The sequence below is a fragment of the Panicum virgatum genome, chromosome 7N (genome assembly GCF_016808335.1).
Source record: "Panicum virgatum strain AP13 chromosome 7N, P.virgatum_v5, whole genome shotgun sequence".
Classification (NCBI taxonomy): domain Eukaryota; kingdom Viridiplantae; phylum Streptophyta; class Magnoliopsida; order Poales; family Poaceae; genus Panicum; species Panicum virgatum.
In genome coordinates this window covers 31,463,417-31,487,084 of record NC_053151.1, presented here as the reverse complement: position 1 = coordinate 31,487,084, position 23,668 = coordinate 31,463,417, and the positions used below count along the sequence as shown (strand labels likewise).

Genomic DNA, 23,668 nt, shown 5'->3' with positions numbered 1-23,668 from the left:
AATCTCCGCCTCGCTCGAGGCCTCCCTGCCGAGGCCCTCGACGACACCCCGCACCTCCGCTTTGCTCGAGGGTAGCGAACCTACCCTCGGGGTAGCAAACCAACTCCGCCTCGCTCGAGGGTAGCAAACCTACCCTCGGGAGAGAGGATTAACTCCGCCTCACTCGAGGCTACCCCTCGGCCGACGGAGTTAACGATCCATCAGCTCACCTGCCCGCCTGACAAAGGCAATAAATGCCAACCACTCCACCGCGGAGTGGGGAGTCAGGCGACATCAGGCCTCCACGCCACACAGCGGCTGTGACCGAAGTCCCGTCCGCCAACTCTGGTCACTGCTCCGCCATCCCTGACACTGTGACGACATTGTGGGAACCTGCAACGCCCAGTCCCGACGTGCTCGGCACTGTTATTACCATTGTGCCGCCAACTCCCCATACTTCCCTCGTACTTTCTCCACTGGGGAACCCTCGAACGCAGCCCGGGCCTTGACCGGAGCAAGACTCCCGCCTGCAGGACCCTCGAGACTCCGCCACATCGCACACAGAGGATGGTACCCTCTACAGGAGACGCCACGATGCCCGCAGGAGCCACAGCGACGCCGGCGTGATCTCTGCCGGGCCAGAACACCGCCCAAGACAACCGCACGCCCGGCGCCATGATCTCCGGAGCCCCACAATGTACTCTCTACAGTAATTGACAGCTGTGCTCCCCCGATTCGGGGAGGAACGGCGACTTTTTCCCCCTCCTGTACATGTACTCCGCCCCTCCTTGTGTCTATAAAAAGAGGGGCGGACTCTATCTTCATCATCTTCTACTCTCTCATTCTCTTCCTCCACGCACGTACACGCCCGCTCCCCAAAGCATGATATTGGCACTTGCCTCAATCACCTAGCAGGGACTTAGGAGCTTCCCTCCCTCTCTCGCCTCGCTTGTACCCCTACTACAGGCACTCCCGGTGCAAGATAGTACAGTGCATTCGTACACCCCTTTGCTGGACATACGGCCTCGCGGCCGGAACCAAAATAAACCCGTGGGTCCCTGTGTTACCTCTTTCATCAACCATCTAGAGTGAGAGATCACGCAGCATGTACTAGTTGGTGCCGGACCGCCGGGTCAGGACACCGACGCAAAGCTTCCCGCCTTTCCCCTCGAGTCCAGCTCCATTTTACCCCACCCCCCGTCCTCAATCCTGCCCCCAATCCTAGCTGTTGACGGCGAAGATGCTGCGGGCACAGAAGGATGCGGCAGCAGCGACTTGTGAGCTGCTCAAGGCAGATGGCACCCGGATGCAGAAAGCGGCTCAAGCATCCGCGCGGAAGGGGACCTCGTCGGCATCGGCATGGAAGGAGCCAGCGGCGCAGATTCGGAAGGCCCATGCGGGAGCTACTGCGGCAGTGGAGCAGAGGGCTCCGTCGTGGAAGGAAGCGGCGGCGCGGGTCCAGGGGCCATTTGTCGCGAAGCAAAGGAGTTCGCCGGCGGAGCAAAACGGCATGGGTTGATTTGGCGGAGCAAGCTCACCAGCCTCCTTCACTGACGGAACCTGCTTCTTCAACGGTGGCAGCATCTTGTTCGGCGGCGCTTCACAAAACCCCATGGCTCAAGCATGGATGCACTCTCAAGTTTCAGATCCTGTATCATGGTAATCATTCTGTAGCTTTAAAGAACTTATAAAATGAAAGGTGCAATCTAGTTTGAAAATGACTAAATATGTGCATGATAATGACTGAATGTTCTACAATTGTTACACTAATATCTGATGGATTTTAGCATAGTCTGGTAGACATCATTGCCCTTGTCACTTAATTCAGAATGCACACAACATAGTTGGAACACTAGCAGGGAACTAAAATGGCATTAGGTTCTACTATGAAATAATAGATCAATAAATATTAGGAAGATATCTTGAACCAAGTTTTCATCAGCAGTTAGAATGCTGGAACAGAACATGTCAGGAAGATAGGATCCCTGCACTCTATGTTCTGAATACTGAAAATACCATTCAATTTCATCAGACATTGTGAGCAAGGGAAATGGAGTACTGGTTCGTCAGATGACCTTGGGCGTACATTTGCCAACTGCCATCGAACTATCTTTGTTTCATTTGTCGACTAAGCATGCATTTCTTGTATATGCTTTAATTAATCTTTTTACTTGTAATCAAATCCGGCCTATTTGGCCAGGTGGGACTTGTTCTGGGATATCGAAGAAAACACAAGTAAAATAAGGAGTAGTAGTTGTAGTTCACATCAGGAGGTGGTGGCTATATTGAGTTCTAAAAAAAACTCGACCGGCGGGGGAAAGACCGCCCCCACGGCTTTCAATTAAGAAGAGGCCAGTTGACCCCGGCCGAGAAAACCCCCGAAAGCCGGCTTCCGGGCTTGGACTGGCGGCACCTTGGCCCTGGGCCGGTCCGTAACCTTCATGGGCCGGGTTCCGTCGCCCACTGGGCCGGGCCGTAGCCACATGGGCCGGGTTCCGTCGCCCAAGAGCCGTGTCGCATAGCCAAGCTCAACGGAAGCACAGCGAGGGGTTTTTTCCCACAGGCGGGGTAAATCCGCCCCGGTGGGGTTCGAACCCCCCACCTGTGGAGTGCCGCCGGTTGCTTCGCACCAACTGGGCTAACAACCTTAGGCGCTATATTGAGTTCTACCCGTGAACTTGTCATATTTGTGCCAATGTATCCAATTAAATCCTTTATTGATTGATTAGATACTCTGTTGACCAGAAAAGATGGTTTTCTATGTCATGTAAGACCCTCTCATGGCTCTGCCTCACAGTTCACCTTTTTGTAGCACCTTCAGAGCAGCAGCTTCAGTTGATAGCTGACAGCTTCAGTTGTCCCACTTGACACTGATTATGAACTTTGAAATTACTAGTGTTTTTTTCCTGTCCCAGCTGCATTACTAGTTTTTTTTCCTCAGTTGCCTCACTTTGAACTGTCATATTGTAGGAAGTCAAATCTGCCTGAAGAAGTTGATGCCCTGGAAGTGAAATGTGCCCAGGTTGGAGGCTAAATATTTCAAGTGACTGAACTATGTCATTTAGGTTGTCTGAACTATGTGTCATTTATCTATGTCTGAACTGATGCACTATGCTGGATATGTGTCAAATAGTGACTTTGTTATTATATCATGCCATGTATTCCTAAGAACCTTTTTCATATGAATATATATATGGCTATAAAGATCAAGTATGCACTAGATTACCATGATTTGTGTGTTAAATGATGAATTAAACACTTCGCAGACAGCCAAACAGACAACCCATTGTACAAACTATCTGTTTAAGTTGTCTGTTTGTATCAAATAGACAGCAGCTGTCTACACAGTTGCACTTGCCCTAGTAGCGTGCGAGTCATTGAGCCTCTATGCCGCCCTGCTGCCGGCACCGTCGCCGTCTTCCTCTCGGCTACTTCCCGCTCTTCCCGGACCAGCTCAACGATCCAGCCGGGAAGAGGAGAGGCCGAGGTGCGGCGCCATGGACATGGAGCTCCTCGTCCTCCCAGCCTCTCCCACCGTCTCCTCCCCCGAACCCCCGGCGGCGACGAGGAGGAGGAAAATCCATCCTCCTTGTCGACATAGCCATCCACTACAGACGAGGTGGAGCCTCCCAACGCATCGAGCTGCAGCTACAGAGCACGACCACAGAGAGCGCAGCCGAGAAGCTCAAGCTGGAACCTGGAAGAAGCATGTGTTCAGTAAATCGTGCTTTGCATGGTATTCTGTAACCTGTGCAGGTCCTAGCAAGTTGGGCAAGTTGTGATTGTACTGCACACGTCAAAGACTAGAAATTGTGTAGATGGCAAATTGTAATCTAAATTGTGCTATCACTGGAACGAACAGAAAGTTGCAGAGCTCAACATGTTGTATTGTTCTGTACCACAATTGGTGCTTCGTATACCACAATTTGCACAATTTCTTATCACTGCGCAATGCTGCAGAGCACTATGCAACCACAAGTTACAGAACACAATGCAACCGCAATTTACAGAACAAAGTCAGATTCTTCATACTGCAGTTTGAACAACAGGACATTCCGTTTCTTCAGTATGCATTCAGTCGGACACAGAATGACAGAACATAGCAAGACGCATGGGCAGCGCACGGGCAGTGGGCGAGGGTGGGGCCGCTCTTGAGATGCCTGGCCACTCTGGGCGGCGCTGAGGAAAACGCTGGCATGCAAGGAATGAGATCGTGTGACGTCGATGAGCCGTGAGCCGTGAGCGGGAGGGCTGTCAATAATGAGCCGAGCTCGAGCGAGCCTGCCACCTCGAGCGGCAGCATCCCGAGCCGAGGCCGTTCTGAGCTTGAGATGTTGTTAATTTTTATTCACACCATATCCATAGCACCAATAAGATAGATAAAAAATATGTATAAGCGATCAATGAATAAATGGGAAGAGAAGATGAAAAACACATACATGAACATCTAGTCTTATTATTTAATATTTTTTTAACTCGTGCGACACAGCAGCTCGCTAGGTAACAGAACGCTCGCTAGCTAATGGAACGCTCTAGCCTCCAGCTATATTACTTTAGCTTTGAATGGTTGAAAAGTTAGTAGAGGTAATGAAGATGCATGCGCGTACCATGCAAATAAAAATACTCGAACTTCATCGAATAGCTCGATCTCGGATCGTTGGAGCTCATGAGCTCTAGGTTAGACCCATGCTCAACTTGATTCTTAGTATATGAATTGAGATTTTAACAAGTTAATTTTAAATAGCTTCGCGAGTCTTGAGCTTTTCCGATAGCCCTACTGAACGATAGGGGTGAACCGTGGATACTCAGCAAGTATAAATTAGCCAGTCGTGACACATTTTATTTCTTTACCTCTCTTTCTTCTTTTCTTATAATATTATCTTTTCTTTTTAGTATAATAGATGAAATGATAAAATTAGTTGATCATATTTTTAATAATACTCTATTTGGCTATATAAAATATGCTATAGCAATTGAATTGACTCTCCTCTAATGATTATCGTGCGGGGCCAATCTTTTCAATATTTGCTATTGTTCCAAATCTTAAATAGGTACACACAATATTATGAAATTTTAGCAAATAAAGTGAGAAAATAACATTCCATATAAATACTAATCAGCAAAATTTCTACAAGTGAGAAGTCACATATATATAACAAACAAGTTAGGAAACCATCTATATTCTCCAACTCGACTTTAGACGGTGGCTTAAGAAATGCAACTAAGAAAAACAATGATACGATAGTATAGAGCAACCATTTGATTTAGTACTTATAATAGATTTAATACTTATAATAGATGATGTTTCAATTGACGGTATTAAAATATTGAAAAGATTGACGTCTTATGATTCACCATTTGAAACAAGATCATTTTTAGCATAGTGATTTGCAACAAAATGAATGCGTTCTTAAAATAGAGTATAGAAATTTATATTATATTAACTTTTACCATACAATTTTATGACCTCTAACATATCAAATAATATATCTACCTATTTCTAGAAAGAACAAACTATATCCTTAGTTTATTATTAATTTTGGTCATCAAAATTTTCAGCAGATAAAGAATTGTAAGTGGACGGAGAGTTCACCTCTAGGTTGTAGTAACCTCCAACTTGAAATCGAAGTTGACTTATCTACTTTATAGACAAATAATTAGCAAGAGAGGAAGTGAAAGATCATGAGCAGGACCAAGTACACCGTGCCATAAACATGGAGGCGACATTCACAAGGTAACCATGCATAGCAAGGTAACCAACCACATAAGAAAACATCGGCGAGCGAACAATTGGCGAGCAAAAAAAAGGTTGGCTCGTTCATTAGACCATAGTATCTGGACGAGCATGCATGCTAATATGGTGGGCATTCTCCTCATTGCTAAGGTCAAAATCGTGTCATTCAGCATCGTGAAAGATGGCGGGAGATATTTTGAGGGAGGAGGATGGGTAGCGTTGTATGTAAGTCTTAAAAAGTGATAGAGGTCAAAATTTTATTTAAAAGGATTTTGAACAATATGTTGTCATGTAAAATTAAATTATACCGTCATAACATTTAAGGAGATGACGCTATAAAATCTTTACAGTATCACCCAGGAATGGCAATGGGTACCTGAAACCTGAAATTCGATGAATTTTACTCCATTAGGATACGGGTTTGGGTCAATCTTTAGATATGTATGTTTGTTAATGGGCAAAAAGTTCTACATGTTGGGTTTATGGACATGTGTTATTCCTGTAGTACAAAATCCCATAAATCCATTACCTCGGTGAAGTACTACATTTTGTTTGTAATTTTATTCCCTCTAGTACTTTATACAATAAATTATGAACTTGTTGCTCATTCTATAATTATGTAAACTAAGCCTTATTGCTTAGATAAATGTACTATATTTTTTAGTTGTTTAAATTGAAGCATAGTTGATAATGAGAAGAACATGTACGTATTGATCATTTTGCAATGGTGCGACCAATGAATAAAGAAATGTTCTCTGTCATGATTAACCCATCAGTACCCGTTAACCCGATGGGTATGGTTTGAGCAAAATTTTATACTCGTCACCGGTATGGATTTTTTAATGAATCTAAATAATTTTCGTGGGCACAAATTTGGGATGGCAAAATCTGCTGGGTTTGTACCCGTTGCCATCCCTAATCACCCCGTGACCATGCAAGGACATATTTGGTAGTACTATAACAAATTGTTCCCGCTAAAAAAATCTTACTCTACCTCAGTATTAGAAAACATACTCCACAACATTCCAGACCATATAGTTGAGCAAAAAATTACAATGATAGATATTTTATGCGCTAGCTATGTAACGACTAATATAAGCTATAAATAAGTATTAGACGAACATACACTCATGTGAAAATTTTATTGTTTGGTCTTAAGAAGTTATTGCAAGAGGATGGAATGCAGCAAACCATATCTAATTTTTCATAGAGAATGAAAACAATATAAAAACCTCCGTAGAAGCAGAAGATCGAAAAAAATTTGTTGGTATGGATGCAAATGTATAGTATCCACACAACACACACATTGTTTGCAGATGTAACTCTCTAGCAGCCAGTTCAGAAGATCAAATTGTTCGTCTTGTTTGAATGGCGAGCTGTTGGTAGCAGCTCTAGAAACTAGTTTGGTTGGTGCAGCTCTAGAAACCAGTTCAAGCGAACACGGCGTAGAATATGGAATAAATACATTTGTTGTGATAAACCCAGTATATGTACACCTAATTTTTATAGTCTCGGTCCACCACTACTTGGATCCACCCCGCCAAGAATCAACGTTATCGTTGTGCAAAACAGCTACCCTCAAACAGTGCCCGGAGAAGAGTGCAAGGGGCAGCTAACTACCAGACACCAGGATAGGGAAAATTAACCCTTAACGAGCAGATACAAGAAGCATACCGTTCGATAATTTAGCTAGTTTCCGCACAAATTGCTAAACCTAGCAGCTATAATCAAGCACTCTAACCCCAAATGTAGCACAAATCAAAGCAGCAGACGTCAACTGCCAACTCCACTACAACAACATCGGATCGGCTACCCTAACACGCAGCAAAACAATCCACGATGGACCAGATGAATTCTGGAGTGCGAGTGCGGCGCGGCATTCCGGATCCCTCACTCTCATTCCGGATAACCTTCAGCAGACAATGCATCGTGGACAGCAGGTAGAAACCTTGAACCTGCTAGGACACCATGGCCATCACTATCACGCACCACAAAACCCCACGCACCTGTCTTCTCCTTCTCATGAAAAGCTCCATCAGAATTGATTTTCAGAACTTCAGCTGGTGGGGGGTTCCACTTATGACAGACTCTCATAGTTTCTCTACTATTATTGATATTGTTATGCTGAATACCAACAATCCCAGCAGCGAGCACAGATGCTTTACTCGCAATCTCAAACACCGAAGGCACTTGTTCTCCCACATTAGCCTTATTCCTTCCCATCCACCAAGACCACAACAAGCAGATGATCAGCTGTTGTTTGTCCCGGTTCAAACGTAAGATATGCCTGACCACCTCCTTTGCTGAGCCAAGTGTGAGCAGATGCAGACGCACATCCTCCAGATTCAGGTGCTGCCAGCATTTCTTTACCAATTTGCACTTTAGGAAACAATGCCCACCATCTTCATCAAGACGCCAACACATTGGACAGCGAGTATCAATCTCCATGCCCCGTCGAACAATGTTCATCCGCAGGGGAAGACTATTATGTGCAAACCTCCATATGAACTATTTCACCTTTGGAGTACAATCAATCTTCCAAATTTGGCTCCAAAAATTACCCACAGCACTAGTATCCACGGAACTTGTTGAACCAACCTGCCTCGCCTTCTTCTGCTCCCGGCCATCCTCAAGTACATGGTATGCTGACTTTACAGAGAACGAACCCCTCACATCATAATGCCACGCTAGAGAATCACTATAGCCTTGTTTCACAGGAATGCTCAGAATATGCTGAACATCTTCCTCCCAAAAAATCTATCGCACCAAGTCCTCATCCCAACCTCCTGTGCAAGGATCCAAAAGCTCAGACACTTTGTTCAGCAGTGTCCTACCTCTAGGTGTGATTGGTCTTCTCGTGACACCCTTTGGCAGCCAAGGATCACACCAAATATTTATCCTGGTCCCATCCCCAACTCTCCAAACCATACCCTCCTTTAAAACACCAAGGCCACGTAAAATGCTCCGCCAACTATAAGATATACCAGGTTTTTCTTTTGTCTGCAGAGGATCACCATTAGGGTAGTACTTGGCCCGAAGGACCTGTGCACATAGAGAACCAGGGTCCATAATAAGTCTCCAACCTTGACGTGCCAACATTGCAAGATTAAATAGATGCAAATCCCAATAACCCAAACCTCCCTTCTCCTTCCTGCTACACAAACGCTCCCAAGAAAGCCAGTGCAACTTGTTTTCTTTTTCTTGATTCGACCACAAAAATCTGCAGATCATGGAGCCGATGTCGTCGCAAAGTGTTTTGGTAAGATCAAAACAAGACATTGCATATGATGGAATTGCTTGCGCAACAGCCTTGATAAGCACATCATTTCCAGCCTTGGACAACAATTTTTCCTTCCAACCCTGAATTTTATTCCAAATCCGCTCTTTCAGATAGCTAAAGGTCTGAACTTTTGATTTACCCATACTCACAGGAAGGCCAAGATACTTATCATTCCTTGCTTCTGCACTAATCTCAAGATTTGTCATCAGTGCCAATTTGACCTCCTCACTTGTATTTCTACTAAACATAACTGTCAACTTATCTTTATTTATGGTCTGGCCCGAGCAATCTTCATATAGAGATAGCACATTTTGCAAATGTTCTGCACTCCCATCAACAATTTTAAAGAGTAGTAGGGAATCATCCACAAACAACAAGTGATTGATACTCGGAGCCTCCTGACAAACACGGACACCTATTGTCTCACCCCTTTCCTCCGTTGCGTTCAACAAACAAGAGAAGGCTTCAGCACATATCAAAAATAGAAAGGGAGAAATTGGATCTCCCTGTCTTAAACCACGTTGGGGAATAATTTCCTCTGTCAGCTCACCATTTACACAGAAGCGGTACTTGATTGTTGTAACCATATTCATCAACTTGTCCACCCAGTCTTGCTGAAAACCCAATTTATATAACATCAGGCGCAGAAACTCCCACTCGACCCGATCACACGCCTTGCTCATGTCTAGCTTCAGGGCCGCATAGCAATCCGCCCCTTTCCTCTTGTTCTGCATATAGTGAGTTAACTCATAAGCAAGTAAAACATTATCCGTGATAAGTCTCCCCGGGACAAAAGCACTTTGGTTCAAACAAATCACATCTGGCAGCACCAGTTTCAGTCAGTTGGCTAATACCTTCGAGGCGATCTTGTACACCATTCTCTCAGGGTTCTGAACCTTTGGGATCAACACCACAACGATATCATTCCAGCTTTCAGGCATAGGACCACCATTCAGCACTTCTGTGACCTCCTTGACCACATCCTTCCCCACTATTTTCCAGAATTTCTTATAGAACAAAGCTGGCATACCATCAGGGCGAGGAGCTTTCAGGTCCCCCATACTATCAAGGGCAGATTTGATTTCTTCCTCAGTGTAATCCTTGGTAAGCTCATCATTCATCGCCACGGTAACACGGGACGGTACATGCTGCAAGACCTCCTCAAATCTAGTACCTGCACTAGAGGTAAATAATGCAGAATAAAAGTCAGTCACCATTTCTTGAATTCCTCCCAAATCCTCTACCACACTTCCATCATCCTTCACCAGCCATTTAATCTGATTCCTCCTCCTCCTTTCTGTAGCATATTGGTGGAAAATTTTTGTATTTTAATCCCCATATTTCAGCCTGTGAGATGTCGCTCGTTGTCGCCAATACAGCTCTACCTGATCCTCCAATTTTTGCACCCGATATTTGAGAATTTCCTCTTTTGCCACACTGTCATGGCTGATGGGGCTCCGTCTACATAATTCCAATGCCTTCTTTGCATGTTTTATGCGTCTCTCCAAATCACCAAGACAATTTGTGCTCCAATCTCAGAGTTCGGCCGCTACTTCTTGTATAGCTGTTTCCACCTTACCACCTCTCACCTCCGTCGTCAGCCTCCACGCGTTCTCCACAATCATTTCACAGTTTTCCTCCTGAACCCAACTCACCTCAAAACGAAAAGGGGAACACCCACCAGAACGCCTGCGATCCACCTCTTTCTCCATGGTGACCACCACCGGCATGTGATCTGAGTGGCAGAGATCACCATTACGAACATGATAATCTGGAAATTGCGCTCGCCATGCCCCATCCGCCACCGCGCGGTACAGTCGCTCGCGAATGTACTGGTCACAGGAATGACTATTATTTCTCCATGTGAATATGTCTCCCGTAAAACCAAGGTCAGTCAGAGAGCAATCCTCCAGCGCATGCCTGAATCTGTCCATGCAGATTTGTGGTCTAGGCACGCCCCCATCTTTCTCATGACTGAATAAGATTTCATTGAAATCACCCAAACAAAGCCAGGGATGCCTGCGGCCTGCGTTGAGGGTTCGCAGTGCCTTCCAAGACCGCTCATTCTGATCTGTTTTGGGCCCACCATAGAAGCCCGTAAGTCGCCAAACAAAACCATCTCTCTCCACCACAGCACTATCAATGTACAGCTGAGACATTGTACGCAGCTGGAAATTAATCCCATTGCGCCAAAAGATTGCTAAACCACCACTTCTCCCTTCACAATCTTTCATCACCATGTTTGTCAAACCCAAACGCCACCGCAACCACTCGATTTTGCCCCTGTCCAGCTTGGTTTCAGACAGAAACAAAATGTCAGGGTCCTCCTCCTTCTGCATATTCAGAAGGCTACGAATTGCCGGGCCGTTCCCCAATCCCCGACAATTCCATGCGATAATCTTCATTGGTTCTTGCATTTTGTGAGGTCAATCTCAGTTTTTTCTCCTCTGTCTCCACATCATCAGAATTAATCAGGTGTCGCTTCCTCTCTGTCAGCATAGACAGATCAACATTCCCCTTTGGCTCACTGCTGCGAGCTATTTTTTTATACGTTCCCGGCCTGTGTTTGGCTCCCGCATTCACATTCCCCTCCGGTTTCTCCACCTCTGGAATCAGAGGCTCCCCATCTACGTGCATGTCCTGTTGCGCCCTGTTCACGTGCCCCTCTGCATTCTCCACAACAGTCTTCTCTGCCTTCTCCTCCAAGCCTCCTCCGTTTCCAGTCTCCTCTCCTTTTCCTTCCACCCCAACACCAGCAAACAAAACACGCTTGGAAGTAGTCTCCACGGAGTTATGATGCTGAATTTTCAGAGGACTAGTCACTTCATCATCCTCCCCCTTCTTGCTAGCATCTCCGTCAGATGTCAAAGCCCCTGAGTTCTTCCTCCAAGAAGGGACAAAGCACCTGAGCTGCTCCTCCTCCCCAGGGATCCACGCCCCCCTCCACCAGACCTCCATGAAGGGACAAAGCGCCCCCACTGTTCCGGTCACCAGACATCTCCTCCCCCCTTCTCCTTTCCGGGATACACCGCAGCTTCCTGGAGAACTGTTGCACATCACCTTCTGCAATTTTCACCCCGCTGGAGTGGTCAGTATGACCGATAATGCCACAGGTGTAACAAAAGTCAGGCATATACTCATATTCCACAGGACACCACCGTGGTTTTCCTTCTTCCCCAGCACACACCGTCACACCCCGCATAAGCAGCTTCCTAATATCCAACCTCACCTTGATCCTGAGAAAACGGCCCACTGCAGAATCATTTTCATCAAGATCCATGCACATGAACGTGCCAATTTCACCACCAATAGCTTCACCTACCACCCTCGTCATCATGCCTAGGGGCAGCTTCATGACTCGGATCCAGATCGGGATGAAAGAGAACTCCATCTCATCAATAGTTTTTGTTGCATCATAATCCACCAGCACAACCAGATCCTTCCCAAACATCCATGGGCCCTCCTCCAAGGCCCGCTCCCCCCCACCCACCCCAGCCTGCAGGAAGGTGAACAGGAAGTGATTTTCACCCAAATCCTTGCAAAGGAAACCCTGATCGGGCACCAGATTCTTCCCAAGGTTTGCCTCAGGCCTTCCTCACTAACCAACTTTTCTGCAAGGACTTTTCCAACAGCCCGTGGATCAGCCGACCCCACCTGCACCACCAAAACCTCAACCCTAATTCCCTTCTTCTCCGCCGTCGACAACTTCATGTGTTCCATCATCCCTTCCACAATCTCCATCTCCTCCAGAACTTGCAGAAATCCGCCTCCCTCCACAGAACGACGAGAAAAACGGATCAACGTGAACCAGCAACAACTAGGGCGGCTAGCAGATTTTGGTTCGGCTCCAAAAGGAGAATTTGACGTGGACACAGATGTGGGATGGGACGACTACTCGATGATCTGATCTCTGCAAAGAAATCAGATCAGGAACAAGGGAGAAAGGACGTGGAAACGACAGTGAAACCCTAGTCGCCGACTTAACCCCGAGTCGCCTAGGAGACCTAGGCGCCGAGGACCCGTGACGCGAGTTTTTTGATAGGAGAGGGCTGTTGTCACCTGCAGTGTTGATTTGCGGGAGGAGTCCAACTCAGCAACAGTTCTAATTACAGCCATAACGTTGGCACCTGCGGTACGTCCGCTTCAAGAAATTATCACCCGAAGCGATATATAACCAGGGATTAGTGGATCACGGCTCTTCAGTCTGGTCTGTGGAATTATTTTTATTTCCCGCTGCAGCGTGTGTAGGATTATTTGTTCTTCCTGCTGATGCGCTGGCTTACATTGCAGGCTTGCATTGCAGCCTTGCACTGGAAGTAAACGCTAGTGCCATGCAGCGACGCGAGCCTTTTCCGCGTGGACGGATGCAATTGAAAATTCAAGCGGCCTTTCCATGCATCAATGGCATGCAAGCATCCTCCTTTCATTATAATTACATCGTCTTTATCAGGGCACGGAGCATACCAGTACAGTATACACCGAGAAAAAGCCTTAAAAAAATACTCCACCAAAAAACAATGTGCACGAGCTCGATGGTGAAAAGGGAGTGATGAGTGGCTGGAGCACAACCAGAGAGCCACACACACACCTGCGTGAACGAGCTTTTCAGTGCTCGGCTAGCACCACTTCGTTTCATCAGCAGGAGCCAGAGATCGATCACCCGTCGCCATCGGCCTCGGCCATGTCGTCCGAGGCGACGCTGGAGCACACGCCGACATGGATCGTGGCGTCCGTGTGCTCCGTCATCGTCCTCATCTCCCTCGTCTTCGAGCGAGCGCTCCATCACCTCGGCAAGGTGAGCAAAACTGTCACCCGGCTCTTAGCCTCTTATACAAGGCATTCCAAATCAGCTGGCGAGCTGACAAGTCTCGATCGATGCGTATACATCACGAGCGCAGGCACTGGAGCGCCGGAGGGTGACTCTGTACGAGGCGTTGCTGAAGCTCAAAGAAGGTTCGAGCGAGACGGCCATCGTAATTGTCGCCGTCGTAATGCATGTCCAGTGTTTAATTTGCCTTGTGCATGCTTTCTGATCGAGCCGTGGGACGCTCCTTGTTCGTGTAACCATTTTTCAGAGCTGATGCTGCTCGGGTTCGTCTCGCTGCTGCTCGTCGTCTTCCAGGACTTGATACAGAAGATCTGCGTCGACAAGAGCCTCATGGAGCACTGGTGGCCGTGCCTTGGTGGGAACAGCGACAAGGCCTCGGTGGTGGCGGCGCACCAGGGGACGTCTATTAATCGCTCTCTGCGATTGGATTTCATCCAATCGCAGAGGCCGAGCGCCCCCGCCCGCCCCCGCCGACGACCACCTCCCTCGGCTCCGGCGGCCTCCGCCGCCACACTAACCTAGCTCGCCGCCCAGCCGCCGCCACGCCGCCTTCTCTTTGCCCCCGCCGCCGGCACCGCCCACCGGGGATCCTGCCCCGCCCGGCCGGCGGTGCTCCCGCGCCGCCTCGCCCTCCGCCTGCCAAACCGCCCCCGTCGCTGCTGTACCGCCTCCCCGAGGTCAGACGTCACAGCTGGTATCAGAGCCGAAATGCATCGAGGGTGGTACGAGCATAACTAATTTTCAGATATTGCAAATGAAAAATGGATTTCTGGTGTAGGATGGAAATAGTTTAGTAGTGAGGGTGAGATTACTCGAATATTACTCGAAATAGCACTATATAGTCCTTACTAGAGGCGTACCAAGATGTTAGTTTTGGGTGAGAGAGAAACGTAAGACGCTCATGCATCATGCATCATGGCATTTAAATTTTTTGGTTGCATGTGAAAGTTTGGCACGGTAGTTCATGTATTAAATAGTGCATCATTGCATTATGGTTTTCGAATTTCAGTTAGTATTTTGGTTTAAGGGTTGGTGCACAGTTAGGGCTTATAATTTTATTTCTGCTGGGGACCGGTCTGACCGGTCTTGGCCACCGGTCTGACCGGTTGATCGACGTCAAGCTCATGCAGATCCATGCAGACCGGTCTGACCGGTCTGTTGCACCGGTCTGACCGGTTGAGCGCGGACAGAGACCCCTAAGTTGTGTTCGAATAATTGATTTTCGGCGATTTCTTCCATGATTCGGATGTTAGTTGTAGTCAAGATTTTTCTTAAGTAATCAGAAAAATGTAACTAACCCAGTCATGGTTGAATGCAGAATGGGAGAGCCACCAAACCCTCCTGAGTTGGCCCAGGCCGTTGCGGCCATGCTCACTGGGCACGACGAGCAAACAACACTCCTCCGAGAGCTGGTGGCGCAGGGCAGAGCGCCACAACCTGGACATCACCACCAGCCGCCTGCTCCTGGATATCCAGAGTTCCTGGCTACTCAACCACCGCTCTTTCATAAGGCGGATGAACCACTGGAGGCAGACAGCTGGCTTCGGACTATCGAGTCCAAATTCACCCTACACCCGTACAATGATGGGGACAAGGCAGGATTTGCCGCTCAGCAGCTTAGGGGCCCAGCACGCACATGGTGGGACAATCATGTGACAATGTTTCCCCCCGAACACCCGGTTTACTTGGGCACAGTTCAAGGAAGCCTTCAGGGCACATCACATTCCAGCGGGAGTGATTAGAAGGAATCTCACAGAGTTCTTGGCCCTGAAGCAGGGCAATAACAATGTTCTACAGTACTCCCAGGCCTTCAATAATTTATCGCAGTACACGGGATATCACGTAGACACTGATGAGAAGAAGCAGGCTTGCTTCAGACAGGGGCTCAGTAGTAAGCTCCAGGATCGCTTGGCAATGGTCAAGTTTGACAGTTTCAGTGAGCTGGTCAATGGGGCTATCATACAGGAGGACGCCCATCTAGCTCACAAGGCGGAGAAAAAGAGAAAGGCGCCGGTAGCGGGATCTTCTAGTAGTGCCCCTCAGATGTTCCGTCTGGTGCAGTCGGGCCCACAGCGAGCCCCCTTTCAGCACCAGCCACAACAGCAGTGGGGATACAGGCCCCCTCAGCACACTCAGCCACAGGGGACAGTTAGGCCTCCTGTTCCTCAGCAGAATGAGCAGAAGGTGTGGGTGCAGCAGCCGGGGATGCGCCCCAATTTGCTTCCGTGCTACAACTGTGGACAGCTTGATCACTTTGTACGAAACTGCCCACTGCCACCCAAGCAAAGCCAGCAGTCGAGCCAGCAGGGTTAGAAGCAGCAAGTGGCTCACTTCAAGCCAGGACAGGTGCACTACACCACCCTCGAGGGTATTCCTGAGGGAGCTCCAGTGATGGCGGATACGTTCTCAGCAAATGAACAACCCGTTACAGTGTTATTTGATTCAGGGGCGTCTCATACCTTTATTAGCGAGGGGTGTGTTGTTAGACTGGGGTTAAAAATTGAAAGCATGCCCAAGCCATACCATATTCATTCACCTGGGGGAAAGTTAATCACCAATCACCCAGAGTAAACCTAGGAACCTTGGCGCGGCGAAAATCGCCCACCAACTCCAAATACCTTCTAGGATCTAGTTCAGGGGTTCATGTGGATGCTTTGGACCAGAGGAAACCACCTAAAACCTTCTAGAACAAGAGATCGATCCAACTCCTAAATTTACCTTGAATGGCTCCTTCCCCCACGAAGAACTCGCGAATCCCGCGTCACCCCATGGAGGAGAACTTGGAGGAGATGATCCTTGACCGATTTGATGCTCTCCCCGCCCTTGGAATCCAATGGAGAGGATGGATTTGGGAGTGAGGGTTTGAGGGAGGGGAGCTCGGGAGAGGGAGGAACGGGGCACTGAGGGGATGAGTGAGTCGTTGGGAGAGAGAGGAGAGCGATTTAAATGCTGTGGGGCCCAAAACCGCCAACTCGGGTTCGACCGGTCAAACCGGTCGCCCATACCGGTCAGACCGGTCCGGGCCAATCTGCCAGCAGAAGTTTTTGGTCACAGTTTTGATCGTGCCAATTTACTCTAGTGGTCATGGTTAGTGTAAATTATGGTGATTAACACCTGGGTGTTACAGCCGCCCCCGGCCCTCTCCTCTAGGTCCGGCGGCCATGGAGCCCGCCCCACCCCCCAGCAACCCAGAACCCTAAAGCTCCGCCGCCTCCCGCCACCACCCCGGCCGCCGGCGACCTCGCCGGCCGCCGCCCGCCCCACCAACCATCCCCTGGACCCCAGCAACCCCCCTCTCCTAACCCCGGCGCCAACCACCATCGCGAGCTGGAGGTTGAAGAAGCACAGTGCACACGGGCCCACCTGTAGAGCGCCGCCTCCCTTCTGCGATAGGTCGCATTCCAGTAGCGCGCACGATGAATAGCCTCCCCCGCGCACCACGGGGCTGCCTCCACGTTTGCTGGCACCGGCAGGAGGATGCTCAAAGGAGGGGCGACTTTTGGTCACTGTGCAAGCAAGGTAACCCCATCAACAACTTAAAGTTTTGGGTTGAATTGGTAGTAAATAGATGCGTGCAATCCAATATGATACCACGCTAACGCTAGAATGTCTCGATTTTGAATACTCGTAGACGCAATTAAAATAAATAATTGTGCTCCTTTCTTCATCAATTTAGGTTAAATTGACTTGTGCATATATATGAATTTCCAAATTCGTCACCCTCGGTCCTCATGCTAGGCACAATCATATTTTTTTTCTAATTCCGGGAGGAGGATAGAATTATATTAAGACTATTTTTTACTACGACATTGCAGAACTATATAAGCACGTAAATTTTAGTTTGCAATTTAGTCAAATTTATGTTTCCTAGAGGATTTATATCGGAAAAAGTGGTATTTGCACTCTGGCTGAGGATGATCCAGACCTAACCTCACTAATATTAGGCTAAAGGTGCTTCAAGGTTCTTGCTTCTTTTTCTTTTTTTTTGAAGGGATGGAGCAGTTCACTTTTGTTAGGCATCCATACAGGCATACCTGTTATTCTAAAGAACTTGACCCATACTGCCCTTTGGTCTTTGGTAGTGCAAAGTTTAATTTGAGAGGCATCTTAGCCAGGAAAATGAGCCAAACTGGCTGAGAAAAGACGGGCAGACACTCTGTGACACTACAGTTTTCTTTTCATTTAATAAAGCAACGAATAATATAGTGCTACAGTTTAATAATGTGGAGTAGAAACTAATTTAAAGATTTCAAAACGTGATCTTTTTTTTTGTTACAGGGAAAAGTCCCATTGCTCTCGCGTCACGCCTTAGAACAGATACACATCTTCATCTTCGTTCTGGCCATCACGCATGTCGTTCTCAGCGCCGTCACCGTGCTCCTGGGACTCCTACAGGTCCGTCCATTCCATGCGTGCTGATTCCATCTAGTCTGCACCCAACCGCCTCATCTCTCTGAATTCAGAACGTTGGCATGCAGTTTGGCACTCCATGAAAATCAGTCTAATACTGTACATGTTCAGATGAGGAAATGGAAGCACTGGGAGAACAGCATCCAGGAAGAGGGCAGCACTGGTAGGACTACACAACGGCTGTAACATGAGCATCGATTTGAAGTTTTTTTGTTTTTGGGCAACCGGTTGGCATTTTTTTTCGCGACCGTGTCTGAGCACATTTTTCATTAAGAGGAAAGCAGTTACAGACACAATCTTGATGCGATCAAGCGGAGCTTGACCAGCACAAGAGCACAAAAAACTAAAAATAGACAAACACTGAAAAAACATACAAACAAACGAGAAAACATAACGATAACACGAACAACAACAGAGCAAAATAGAGAAGACAAAGGGCACAACCCACCCCTCTATCCAGAATCCAACCACTGAGTCTGCTAGCAGAAACAACAACGTCCAATGTGCAAAGGTCTACGACCTAACAAAGGTGGCAAAGCATCCACCCGAACAACCAACCACGGCGGCAAAGTATCCGCCCGAAGCAAACTTGAACCAACGCGACTGACGGCGGCAAAGCATCCGCTAGACCGAAACGACGGCAAAGCATCCGCCAGCGAAGAGAATTCGACGACCAAGCGCGACCTGGATGATGCAGATGAAATGAAACGAAGGCAGGTGCAGAAGCAGAAACTCTCCAAAGAGAGCAGATGACCGCCACCAGCAAAGCTTCGAAGACAACGCCTCCAGGAAGTAAACGACGCCACAGGCGCCGTCGTCGTCCGACCAACATGGTCTAGGTTTTCACCCGGAAGTCAAGCTGACGAGGGAGGAAAAGGGCGGAAGGATGATGGCTTCAAGAAGGTAAACGACGCCCGCAAACGTCGTCGTCATCGGTCCGCAAGCGGATCCAAGGCTTTCGCCACCACCCCTTTCCAACCCAGAGCCGACGGCCGTCGCACGGCGAGGGGTAGGCGACAGGCCGCCACCTGCAGTAGTGAGCTCCGACGAGGGAGAGCCGCGCCCGGCGAGGGAGGAGCCCCAGCTAGTGGAGGGCCGTCCCCGGTCAAACCCGACGCGGGAGCCCAGATCCGGCCCGGGGCAGCCCGATCCGGTGAAGGGGACGCCGGACCCGACGGCCACGGCCAGCGACCGGAGGCGGCACAGTGAGGATCCAGGTTCGCGAGGCCGGCTGAAAGGTAGCCGCTGTAGCCGCGCCCCACCAGCAGCCTCGGCCGCGGACGCCGCTGCCTAGGCGCCCGCAGCCGCGGGGGCCGCTGCAGACGCTGCCGACCGGCCGCCGCCGCCATTGCCGCGACCCGCCCGCGGCCAGGCCGCAATAGGCTCCGCCGCCGCGCCCAGGCCGCCGATGCTGCGTCCCGCCAGCGCCCCGGCCGACGCAGACGCCGTGGCATCACCCAGACCGCCGCCGCAGACGCCGCCGCCGCAGCCGCACCCCGCCCGCGGCCAGGCCGCAGCAGACGCCGCCGCCGCGCCCAGGCCGCCGATGCCGCATCTCGCTAGTGCCGCGGCTGCTGCAGACGCCGTGCCCGCGGCCAGGCCGCCGCAAGCGCCGCTGCCGTGCCCAGACCGCCGCCGCGCGCCGACACCGCACCCCACCGCGCCGAGGCACCGGGAGAGCAGATCAGGCGCCGACACCGCACCGCCGCGGCGCCGAGGCACCGCCGACCGCAGCAGAGGAAGCCGATGAGCGGGAACGGCCGGGAAACACCGGGAGAGCGCAGATCCGGCCGCCATCCGAGCAGATCCGGTCAGCCCCGACGTGGATCTCGCCGCCGGCTGTGCTCACGGTGCAGCAACAAGGAGAGAGCCGAAGGAGGGAAGGGATTGGGGGAGGAAGAGGAGGAAGGGGACAAGCTGATGGCCGGGCTTCCGCGGGCAGCTCCGACGGCGGGGAGGGTAGAGAGCGTGGGGGGCGGGCGGGGGGGGGGGGGGGGGCGAGGTGGGGGGACTGGGGACGGGGCGAGTCAAACTTCCAACATTATATGCCACACGAGGGGAGTTACCAGTTGGCATTTTCAAACGATGAGACTATCTGAATAACTGATGCGCCATCAACTGCAGCTCCGAAGATGATCAAGCGAGTGCAGAAAATCAAGTTCATCCAGGATCGGTGCAAGGGGCGCGAGAAAGTCACCTGGGTCATAATATGGATGGTCTGCAACTGTGACCTCATGCTACTTCTTTGGTACTGATTACTTGATGATGAATGCCTGAAGTTCACCAGAGGTGTCTTCTTGCTTTCAGCGATCGTTCTTCAAGCAGTTCTACGGATCAGTATCCAACGATGACTATGTCGCAATGAGGCTTGGCTTCGTCATGGTAAGTACTACCTGTCATTGTTCTGTGAGGCTTGGTTCTGTACTATGATCTTTGTCTCGTGGTTGACAGGAGCACTTTAGGGGGCACCACAAGTTCAACTTTTATGACTACATGATCAAAGCTCTGGAGAAAGATTTTAAGAGAGTAGTTGGTATAAAGTAAGTTATAATTCTTTTTTTTTGCTGTTCTTGGCAATTATTCTTTTTCTTAGGTAGCTTCTGAACTTGTGGTACAACTGGCACATCAGTAACCGCTTTCGAGTACGTTCTAATGCAGATGGTATTGCTGGATATTTGTGATGATCTTTTTGCTAGTCAATATCACCGGTGCGCTTACTCTTTCTACATCATTTCTCGTTCTCATTTTTCTCAATCCATTACCTAAGATGTTTTAAGCCCTTGTTTAGTTGCATCCAAAATTCCAAAACTTTGTAAGATTCTCCATCACATCGAATCTTTGAACACGTGCATGAAGTATGAAATGTAGCTAAATAAAATAACTAATTACACAGTTTATCTGTAATTTGTGAGACGAATCTTTTGAGCCTAGTTAACTTATAATCGGATAATAATTAACAAATACAAACGAAAGTACTATAGTACCAAAATTTCAAAAGTTTTTGCAACTAAACAAGGGCTAAGTAGCATGCATGGCACAAGTTGACCCATGAGGCAATGATTTGTTTCAATCTCTTGGTTCAGGGTGGCACTCCTATTTCTGGATCTCGTTGGTCCCGTTGTCTGTAAGTTCCATTTCTGGATTATCCAAACAGAGCTAGAAGTAGTCCATCTCTGTTCTCTAAAGCTTTCTGTTCAGTGTTCTGATGTATGAAACACTCGGGGATTTTTTTTTTCCGGCCTCCTGTCGTTTCCCATGTTTGCAGCTGCTGCTTCTGATCGGAGCAAAGCTGGAGCACATCATAAACAAGCTGGCCTACGAGGTCGCCTCGAAGCACGCCGCCGGGCAAGGGGAGGGGGGCATCGTCGTGCGCCCTTCCGACGAGCTGTTCTGGTTCCACAGCCCCCGGCTCGTGCTCGTCCTCATCCACTTCATCCTGTTCCAGAACGCGTTCGAGTTCGCGTATTTCTTCTGGACACTGGCACGCCTCCCTAAGACACCGTACCGTACAGACCTTGCTCCACACAGTCGTTCGATCAATCGCTTTACCGTTGGGGATGCCTGAAGTGAAAACATAGACCCCGCTTGTCAACCTTGACATCGTCCTTGACCGTGCTGCTGCAACGCAGGCGATGTTCGGCGTCAACTCCTGCGTCATGGACAGACCGGGGTACAGCGTGTCGAGGATCGCCATCTGGTACTGTGGCTGGAGCCTGCTTTCAATCTCCTCTTCAGGTCAATGCAACGTAGATACCTGAACCTGACGCACACTTGTTCTGTTCCTCCAGCGTCGTCGCCCAGGTGCTCTGCAGCTACAGCACGCTCCCCCTCTACGCCATCGTGTCTCATGTCAGTAGGCCATAGAAGAATCAGGGACCACGAGTCTCACGCAGAAATCCTTTATTTCCTGATGATGGAGGCTTTACTGAACTGTTCGTAGTTTTAATTCTCCTCCTGTTTGTGGACTGTGTGTGTTATTCGATCAGATGGGGAGTTCGTTCAAGAGCGCGGTGTTCGCCGACGACGTCGCCGACCATCTCAGGGGCTGGGCCGACGGCGCGCGGAGGCGCATGAGAAGGTCTGCCACGGCTGGCGACGCCGCCGGCTGCGGAAGTTGGAAGGGAGGAGCCGCCCAGACCAGCTTCGCCGCTTCGGCGCATCTCGTTCTGAGGAGAGAAGCCGCGCGCATACTCTGCAGGGCACGAGCATGCAGTGCGCCAGTGCCACACTGCCACTTCGTCTGGGCCTCTCGGGTCACCCGTGGTTAGCTCTACACACAAGACTGAAAGAGGATGTGGTGTATGTGATTGTGTTTTTGGCTTCGTGGTTAAAGGCCGCTGATTGTTGCTTATTTGAGACTAGAGAGAGAGTTGATCTGTTTTGTTCATCGGCATCTTGGAGTCTATGCGTGTAGTATGCTGATCGATTATTTCTCTAAGGTTTTACTTGCGTATCATTATAAAAGTTGTCTCTTATCTGTGTACCATCACAAAATTTTAAAGTTCTTCAATACCATCGAATGAAGTTTTCTTTCCCTACATTCCACTCCATCCACATTCCATCTAATTTTTACAGTTTGCCTATCCTTATGTATGGGCCCGGTCCCTGAAACTCCCTCTTCTCTCCCCACACTGCCGAGCGGAATGGTGATGTGGCAAGCAGGGACGTCGACAGGTTCAGCTGCCGCGGTAGAAAGGTCGTTCCTAGCGGCACGGCGATAGAATAGCACGGGAAAGGGTCGGAGAGGACGAGGAGCTCACCGAGGTTCCGTTTTGCGGATCGGATCGAGCGGAGGATGGCCGAAGAGGAATAGTTGACGGAGGCCTGAGTTTCGACAAAGTTTTAATGTAGGCGGATGGAGATGCGGCAGCTCAGGGTACGTAGTTGCGCAGGATGAAGCCGCGAAGAGGCGGAGGATAGAGGTTGACGAGGAGGACGACGATGCGAGGGGGCCGGCTCCCAGGTACAGCGTGACGTCGGTGTGCGACGGTGGAGGGACATCCGGACTTGGTACCGGCGCACATAGAAAGAGAATGTTTTGTTTCTTGTGGGTCTAGCTCACGTAGGTCTTGCGCGCCTGCCTCCGGAACAGGGAGCCACGTGGCTGGGAGCAGTCGAACCCGACCTCCAGCCTAAGCCCCAGGTAGAGCAACGGCAGGAGCAACGGCGACGAGGAGCCCGCGCACAGCGATGCGCGGTGTCCGACATGGATGGCGAGAGGACAACGGCGACGAGGTTCTGTTTGGTTTCCTAGCACAATTTATACTAGGAACTTTGACTAATAATTATTAGTATTAAATGAAGTCAGTTTGTAAAACTAATTCCATAACCCCTGCGCTATTTTGCAAGACGAATCTAATGAGACCTTTGACCGCACGATTAGACGATAGTTACTGTAGTATCACTGTAGCCAATCGGGGATTTTTTGGCTCATTAG

At 49.3% G+C, this 23,668-nt stretch overlaps 1 protein-coding gene and 1 long non-coding RNA gene across 2 annotated transcripts; both read left to right on the top strand.

The window, feature by feature from the left end:
- Positions 1–1,116: 1,116 nt before the first annotated feature.
- LOC120683969 lies at positions 1,117–3,205 on the top strand. Its single transcript, XR_005679018.1, has 2 exons — positions 1,117–1,638; positions 2,950–3,205. It is a non-coding gene; the product is annotated as an uncharacterized LOC120683969 (long non-coding RNA).
- A 10,469-nt stretch (positions 3,206–13,674) lies between these two features.
- On the top strand, positions 13,675–22,769 carry LOC120680547 (MLO-like protein 15). Its single transcript, XM_039962043.1, has 15 exons — positions 13,675–13,788; positions 13,892–13,946; positions 14,069–14,226; positions 17,260–17,340; positions 18,100–18,216; positions 18,343–18,394; positions 20,356–20,447; positions 20,539–20,613; positions 20,683–20,771; positions 20,890–20,939; positions 21,315–21,355; positions 21,497–21,712; positions 21,861–21,928; positions 22,020–22,080; positions 22,218–22,769. Exons 1-15 carry the CDS (start codon positions 13,675–13,677, stop codon positions 22,497–22,499), a joined length of 1,551 nt encoding a protein of 516 aa, XP_039817977.1. The 3' UTR covers positions 22,500–22,769.
- The last annotated feature ends 899 nt before the right edge of the window (positions 22,770–23,668 follow it).

Excerpts from the sequence above, each read along its gene's own strand:
- LOC120680547 (XM_039962043.1), top strand. The coding sequence starts at position 13,675 with ATGTCGTCCGAGGCGACGCTGGAGCACACGCCGACATGGATCGTGGCG. Across the intron at positions 20,614-20,682 it reads TGAGGCTTGGCTTCGTCATG|GAGCACTTTAGGGGGCACCA; the intron begins GTAAGTACTACC and ends CGTGGTTGACAG. Across the intron at positions 21,929-22,019 it reads GTGTCGAGGATCGCCATCTG|CGTCGTCGCCCAGGTGCTCT; the intron begins GTACTGTGGCTG and ends CTGTTCCTCCAG.